At 42.0% G+C, this 8,636-nt stretch overlaps 1 protein-coding gene across 1 annotated transcript in view; it reads left to right on the top strand.

The window, feature by feature from the left end:
* Nucleotides 1-4,525, top strand: part of LOC110329646 (zinc finger protein 883-like) — a 12,083-nt gene extending 7,558 nt beyond the window's left edge. The window contains exon 3 of the mRNA XM_021209406.2: nucleotides 2,266-4,525. Within this exon, the coding sequence (XP_021065065.1) occupies nucleotides 2,266-4,313 (2,048 nt within the window). The 3' untranslated portion in view covers nucleotides 4,314-4,525. The remainder of the gene's footprint in view (nucleotides 1-2,265) is intronic.
* Nucleotides 4,526-8,636: the final 4,111 nt, after the last annotated feature.

Here is an 8,636-nt window from a genome sequence, read left to right as displayed (position 1 = left end):
GGTTGTGAGCCACCATGTGGTTGCTGGGATTTGAACTCTGGACCTTTGGAAGAGCAGTCAGGTGCTCTTACCCACTGAGCCATCTCACCAGCCCGGTTATATTTTTTTATTTCATATTCTATAAAGGAATTAAAATTGTTTTATGTACCATCCTGAGAGAACTAGAGGATTCTATATTTATATAAGTGTTTGTTTTTCTCAGAGAACTTTAAGGTTTCCTATGATTTGTGTAACCTTCGAGCATTAATTTATTCTTTAGTGGTCAGGACTCCCTGGAATAGTCAAGTGTAGGACATCCCCTTCACTGTTGATGGCCGTTTGCTGGCTACAGTGTTCTTGGTTATTTTTGTTCTTTTAACTCTCTATCCCCAGCTCTCCTTGACTGCATTTTCTGCCTGAATATCAAAATAATCATACCAGAGCATCCTTGCAGATGGCATATTACTTCCGGTGCGCCTCAGGATTTTTTGTGACTTTTGAAACTCTGGTTAGAATGTGCTTCATTTTGAATCTTTTTCTGATAATCCCAGTTGGAGATGTTGAGGTTTTTGAATTTTGATAGCATACTAGTTCTCATACTTCCAATTTCATAGCCATTGTTATTTATAGAAATCTTTCTATTACACTTATGTGTGTGCGTGTGTGCATGTATGTATATGTATATATATAATATGTATGTGTGTACAAGTATGTGTGAGCATGCATGTGTGCTGTGTGGATGTGGAGGTCAGAGGACCTTTTCTCTCCTTCTGTCCTGCTGGTTTCTAGTATTAATGGAGTCTTTTGACCTCTACCCAGCATGTCATTGGCTCAGCCATTAGTTTTATTGAATTCTTTAGGTATATAATTTCTACTTCAATTCATAGTTGTTACCTTTCTGTTCATGTTCTCATTTTCTTTTTTTTGTTGTTGCTTTCTTTATTCTAATTTAGGTCATTTCACTTCTTTAAAGGTGGAGTTCTTTAGCTAACTAATAAATGGGAGTTTTCTTGAATCTTATTTGGCTTTCAGTTGAGCTAAGTCTCCCCATCTCTTTGTCTGCTGTTAATTTTCACTGAGATTTGTTTGTTTGTTTGTTTGTTTTTTAAATGGTTTTTCAAGAAAGGGTTTCTCTGTATATTCCTGGCTGTTCTGGAATTCACTTTGTAGACCAGGCTGGCCTCAAACTCAGAAATCCCCCTGCTTCTGCCTCCCAAGTGCTGGGATTAAAGGCGTGTGCCACCACTGCCCAGCCAAGATTTGTCCATTTTAAAACCAGTGAACAGTAGATTAGTGAAGTTGTGGGAAATAGTATAGAAGTTACTACACACACACACACACACACACACACACACACACACACACACAGAGAATGACCACATAATCCAGCAATTTCACTCCTGAATGTTTAGCTAAGGAATGCTACATCAGTATGTATAATAAATAGCTTTACTGCTGTGTTCAGTGTTGCATAAATCAGTCTAAGTGACTTTCCATGGATAAATGGATAAAGGCATTACAGGAGATTACAGGAAATCACTGTTCATTCAGTCATAGCAACATGGGTAACACATAGGGTTTACATGAAGAGAAATAAACCAAAGAGAGAACCAGTTCCTGTATGATCTCGTGTGGAATTTGGTGACTTTGCTCGTTGGGAGGTTTAGATTAATTTAAAGGCTACAGAACATTAATAGGTTAAATAGTGTCAGGAGTGCTGCTGTGTAACTTGGTGAATAATTAAATATTAAGTAATTAAGTGTTTTTTTTCTCTCTCTTTTTGATTTTCATTTTAAGACAGTGTGTTTCTGTATAGCCCTGGCTGTCCTGGAACACCATTTTGTGGACCTGACTGTCCTCAAATTCAGAGGTCTGCCTGCCTCTGCCTCCCAGTGGCTGGGATCAAAGGTGTGCACCCCCACTGCCTAGCCGTATTTTGTCTTCTTGACAAGTGTTAATAGAGTGGATAGACAGCTCTCTAATCACAAAATGATAGTTGTGTGATGAGGAAGAGAGGTGGAGATTGTCTCCCTGAGTTCACAGTGTTGTTTGGGGGTTGGAAAGCTGTAGTTACCACAGTAACAATCCCGGCTGCATGACCTCTCTAAGTGCTGTGTTCACCTGGGGTGTTCCGGAAGATTTACAGGTAGATGTGGTTAGCATGTTGTTAGCTGTGGTAATGGATGCCTTGGGTTTGAATGGGCTTTTCTGTCTGCAGTGGTCTCGTATAGTGTATGAGCAAAGTGTTTTCACCTGCGTCCAGTCATTCGTTTTTATTTCTTGCAGAGGTATCCCGTCATGGTACCAAAGGCTTCTCATCAAAGAAGGAAATGAAGCGTTTCTTCCAAGAAGAGTTAAGCAGAAGACTCAGCAAGTGTGGCACTGACAGTTTCCATCTAAGGCAACAGTGGGAGCGTGAGAGGAAGAGGGAGAGTCAGCAAGTACTGTGCAGTGGACCGTGTGTGACAGCTAACAACAGTACAGAGAAAAGTGTCTCTGCCAACAGAGATCAAGGACAGAAAATATCTCAGAAAAGGTCTCAGGTGGTGGCAGTGACTCACAAAGAGCCCCACATTTCAGTAAGCAAACATTCCCAGCCACGTTTGAAACTTACCTTTCCTCCGAAAGGGACGCAGCAACATCTGAAAGGGGGCCAGTGCCACGACACGACCAGTAAGGTGATCGATTTAAAAAGGAGCACTGCATTGAACTCTTCCTCAAATATTTCTGTAGCTAGATTAGAATATAAACACATTTCTAAATGTGATCAGTTAGAGAGCTCTTTTACAAAAAAGCCATCATTTTGTCGTAAACAAACAACTCCTCGTGTCAAACTACACAGTGTCAATGAATGTGGACCAAGGCTTTCTCATCTCTCACTGTTAAATAAAAAAAAAGGCACAACGATTCGGGAAGCAGAGAGGGGAGCAGAGAGCGTGAGTATTGAGACTTCCCAGACTGTTAGCCAGAGCTGTATCCTGAGTAACTCCCAGGATTCCTCTCCTGGAGAGAAAACTTACGAAAGTACTGAGACACACAAAAACTTCAGCCGTGGTTCAGACCATGGTAAGCGTGTTTCTTCTCCAGAGAATGTTTGTAGAGGGAACAAATGTGGGGATGTCATTCATCAGAGCTTAAAAGATCTCCAGAGTTCCCACCTTCAAGATGAGGTTTACAACTGTGAGGAATGTGTCCTGACTTTTCGTCAAAAATCAGACCTCCTAGAACACCAGAAAACTCATAGGAGAGTCAAAGCCTACAAATGTAGAGAGTGTGGTAAAGCTTTTAGCAGTTGTTCAGGCCTTAATGTACACCAGAGAAGTCATGATGGAGAGAACCTCTTTGAATGTAAAGAGTGTGGCAAAGCCTTCGCTAGTGGTAGAGCTCTAGCTCGCCACCAAAACACTCATACAGGAAAGAAATCTTATGACTGTGAAGAGTGTGGAAAAACCTTTAAGAAGAGTTCAAACCTCAGACAACATATGAGGATTCACACTGGAGAGAAGCCTTACAAATGTGAGGACTGTGGCCTAGCTTTTAAGCAAAGCTCCCATCTTGCTAAACACCAGAGAATTTATGCTGGAGAATGTGGCAGGTCCTTTGTCAAGTGTTCCACCAGCAGACGGTGCCATAGCGTTCATCCTGGAGCTAAGCCCCACAAGTGCAAGCAGTGTGGGAAAACCTTTGTTGATATTTCAAAGCTTACTCAACACCAAAACGTCCACACTGGCGAGAAACCATTCAAATGTAACGAATGCGGCAAAGCCTTTAACAGTGGGTTAAGCCTGAAACAACATCGCATAGTTCACACTGGAGAGAAGCCCTACAAGTGTAAGGAGTGTGAGAAAGCCTTCACAATGATTGCAAAGCTTACAGAGCACCAGCGAGTTCATACTGGAGAGAAGCCCTATGAGTGCAAGGAGTGTGGCAAAGCCTTTCGCAATTTTTCAGCGTTCAATTACCACCATAGAACCCACACAGGAGAGAAACCCTATGAGTGCAAGGAATGTGGCAAAGCTTTTACCAAAAGCTCGGATCTCAAAAGGCATCACAGAATTCACAGTGGAGAGAAACCTTACAAATGCAACGAGTGTGGCAAAGCCTTTGCCATGAACGCAAGTCTGAAAGAGCATCAGAGGGTGCATTCTAGAGAGAAACCCTACAAATGTGATCAGTGCAGCAAAGCCTTTAACCACTGCTCACACCTCACGTTGCACCAGAGAATTCACACCGGAGAGAAGCCCTACACGTGTGAAGCCTGCGGAAAAGCCTTTTCCAGGTGGTCAGGCCTCAAATATCACAACAGAACTCATACTGGAGAGAAGTGTTCCTAATGCAAAGACTGTGGCAAGCTGTGTGTGTGTGTGTGTGTGTGTGTGCACATGTGTGAACACATGTGTGAACACATGTATGAACACATGTGACTATGTGTGGAAGTCTGAGGTTAATACTGAATTCCTCCATTGCTCTACCTTCTTGTTTTTTTTAAAGATTACATTAAGTGCCGGGCAGTGGTGGCATACTCCTTTAATCCCACTCTGCACTCGGGAGGCAGAGGCAGGNGGATTTCTGAGTTNGAGGCCAGCCTGGTCTACAGAGTGAGTTCCAGGACAGCCAGGGCTACACAGAGAAACCCTGTCTCGAAAAAACCAAAAAAGAAAAAAAAATTACATTAAGCATGTTGTTTTGTGTGTTCATGTGTATGTATGTGCATGCATGTGATATAGTTGGGGGGTTGGTTATATCCTTCCATGTAGTCTTGGGGATCTGACTCAGGAGGTCACACCAGGTCACAGTTCTTTTACCTGCTGAGCCATCTTACTGACCTCACCTTATTTTTTGATACAAAGTTTAATTTTTTTTTAAAGGATGTATTTTTATGTGTATAATGTATGAATGTCTGTGCATCACATGCACTGCCCACAGAAGCCAGAAGAGGGTATCAGATCCCCTGGCAGTGGAGTTATAGGCAGTTCTTAGAGCCAGTTGGTTGCTGGGAAGCAAACCCAGGTCTTCTGCAAGAGTGAGTGTGTTCTTACCCACTAAGCCAACTCTCCAGCCCTGTCTTAAATAAATAGCTTATTTATATACTTATTTATTTGTGTGAGCACACACGTCTGTGCTCAGAGTTAGAGGACGACTTGCAGGAGTCAGTTCTTTCTACCTTGTTGGTCCCAGCGATTGGACTTAGGTCATTTGGCATGGTGGCAGGCATCTCACAAGTTCTGAGACAAGCTTTCTCAATGAACCTGGAGTTCACTGATTGGGACCAGCATGCCTTCATAATATTAATTGTCTACACCTCCGGAGCTAGAGTTGTACACTTGTTTCTATTTATTTATTTATTTATTTATTTATTTATTTATTCATTGAGACAGGTTTTCTGTAACTCTGGGTGTCCTAGGACTCACCATGTAGACCAGGAGCGTTATACACTTGTTTCTATTTATTTATTTATTTATTTATTTATTTATTTATTGAGACAGGTTTTCTGTAACTCTGGGTGTCCTAGGACTTATCATGTAGACCAGGTTGACCTTGAATCACAGAGGTCCACCTGCCTCTGCCTCCCTAGTTCTGGAATTGAAGGCATGTGCCACCATGCCTGGCACATGCCCAGTTTTAGGTGTGGGGGAGGGGTTCTGGTTTTGGGTTCTTATGTTTGAATAGCATCTGCTGTCTCCATTGAGCCATCTCCTCAGCCTGCATGGTGAGGTTTTTTGCTTTTTCAATTAATTTTATTTATGTGTATGGATGTTTTGTTTGTACACATGTCTGTACATTACATGTGTGCCTGATAGATATGCTGTGGAGGCCAGAAGAGGGTGTCAAATCTCTTGGGACTGGATTGCACACAGCTATCAGCTGCTATTTGGTTGCTGACTGCCAACTGTTTAGTCATTTCTCCTGTCCTGTGGCAACAGTTTTATTCAGATATCAAACATTGTTTAATAAATAATTCATGGTGAATATATTATACATGTAATGAATGTGGGTGACCCTTGTCCAAAATATACACCTTAGAAAATAGTAAAAATGTTCACATTGGAGTTTTTTTTTAACAAATGTAATTATCTCTCTTTATGTGTATGTGTGTGTGTGCGTGCCTGCTTATGTGTGTGTGTATGTGTGTGTATGTATGTATGTATGTGTTAATGTGTGTATGTATGTGTGTGTATATATATATCTCTGTGTGTGTGTGTGTGTGTATGAGAGGACAACTTGGAGGACTCAGTTCTTCTTCATCCACATCGGTCCCAGGGATCAAACTCAAACTCAAGTTCTCAAGTTGGTGGCAGATGCCTTTGCCAGCCAGCCAGCTCACTCCAGCTCACTAATGTAGAGCAACACCTTTTTCAAACTTCAGATCTTGGTGAATGTAAAAGAATTATTGGAAAGATTCAATATAGAGAGGATGTGTGGCAGTCTTTAACTTATTAGAGTTGTATAGCATTAGTGGTAATCAGGGGTGCTCACAGGTATAAATACTGAAGGTGACTCCTGTCTGAAAAAGATATTTTGTTTTCTTTTTCTCCAGGGTTTCTCTATGTAGCACTGGTTGTCTTGGAGCTCACTCTATAGATCACGCTGGCCTTGAACTCACAGAGATCTGCCTGCCTCCACCTCCCAAGTGCTGGGATTAAAGATGTGCACCAGAAACAACCAGAAAAAGATGCATTTTTCCCTTTTTATTCTGTCAAGATACATTTTTTTTTTTAAAGTTCAAACTTCCTCTTCATGGTAGCAAAAACCTATAACTTGCACTTAAAGTAATGTATCTTGTTTGACTAATTCTGTAGAGCTTTTAGCCTTAGTTTAATTTTTTAAATTTTTATTTATTTTATTTATTATGATTTTCTTTATTTACATTTCAAATACTATCCCAAAAGTTCCCTATACCCTCCCTCCCTGCCCCTGCTCCCCTACCCACCCACTCCCACTACTTGGCCCTGGCCTTCCCCTGTGCTGGGTCATATAAAGTTTNCAAGACCAAGGGGCCTCTCTTCCCAATGATGGCCGATTAGGCCATCTTCTGCTACATATGCAGCTAGAGACTCGAGCTCAGGGGGTACTGGTTAGTTCATATTGTTGTTGCACCTACAGGGTTGCAGCCCCTTACAACAACACCTTGGGTACTTTCTCTAGCTCCTCCATTGGGGGACCTGTGTTCCATCCAATAGCTGACTGTGACCATCCACTTCTGTGTTTGCCATTAGCTTTAGTTTATTTCCAAGATTTTATAATATTCTGATTAGATTGTGTGTGTGTGAAAGAGAGAGAGAGAGAGAGAGAGAGAGAGAGAGAGAGAGAGAGAGAGAGAGAGAGAGAGAGAGAGAGAGGTGGGGATGGGCATACAGAGGAGAAGGAGAGAGGTATAGAATTGTGCATGTGTGAGTGAATTGTTCTGGCATGGGCATTAGACTACTGGAGGCCCCAGGTAGCATGTTGACAGTGTTGTACCAGGTAAGCAGATATCTCTAGTAATCATTTTCTCATTTTCATTAAAGCTTATAATTATTGCTGAAACATTAATTATGAGAGAGATAGTATATAAACTTGATTTCTGAGTCTTCAGTGGTTGTAAAATTTTAACCTCTTTTTTTTATGTTATGCTTAGGGTCCTATGACGTACACTTATTTTGGGTTTGTGTTACATTGAAATATATAACTATTATAATGATCAATTTTAGAACTGAGAGACCCATGGAAGAGATAAACAGCTTGGGCATGTCTTTGAGTGGATGGGTTTGGTGCTTGCCTATCTTGATACGGTAATTACTGACATGAAAGACAACTCAAATGACTTTCCACTATGGTTCCAGTCCTGCCTTAGTGTCTTTCCCTTCAAGCCTCCTGTAATCTAAGGAAACAATGGAGACCTCATCTTTCTGAAGTCTGTGTGGGATAACTGGGTGTAACTCAGAGGCTTAACCCTAGCTTTCCAAAGGTCCTGCATTCCACAAGAAAGACAGTCTTCTCTCCATTCTTCACAGATGTCATTTTGATTCTGTGAAGTCCTCATCTTTAGTCCCATAGGCAGTGAAATAATTTTTCACTTGTAACAGCCTCATCTCTCTTCTAAAGGGGTTAGAGTTCTAATAAATGGTGATTCATCTATCTGATTTAATTGCTCAGGGGATTGAATGGCCTGCCCTTAGTTCTCAGTATACTTGCCCAGTGCTCAGTTCTGTGAGAGTACAGAAGGCAGGGCCTATGGGCTCCATCTGTCTCCTGACAATCAAAATGAGAGCACTCCAGGAGTGTGGGGGTGTGTGGGAGGGGCAGCAGACAGACACTTTAAGGGAGTGGGCCCAGGTTTGTGAGGCACTGGGGCCTTGGACCTTCCAGAGACCAGGATAGAACTCTGGGGACTTTTTTTTTTATTAGATATTTTCTTTATATTTCAAATGCTATCCTGAAAGTTCCCTCTATCCTCCCCCCGCCCTGCTCCCCTACCCACCCACTCCCACTTCTTGGCCCTGGCGTTCCCCTGAACTGGGGCATATATAGTTTGCAAGACCAAGGGGCCTCTCTTCCCAATGATGGCCGAATAGGCAATCTTCTGCTACATATGCAGCTAGAGACATGAGCTAGGGGGTGCTGGTTCATATTGTTGTTGCACCTACAGGGTTGCAGCTCCCTTCAGCTCCTTGGGT

Source organism: Mus pahari, chromosome 1, assembly GCF_900095145.1.
Source record: "Mus pahari chromosome 1, PAHARI_EIJ_v1.1, whole genome shotgun sequence".
In the NCBI taxonomy this organism is placed as follows: domain Eukaryota; kingdom Metazoa; phylum Chordata; class Mammalia; order Rodentia; family Muridae; genus Mus; species Mus pahari.
Note: the sequence above shows the minus strand (reverse complement) of the source record. Positions and strands in the feature narration are given on the sequence as shown.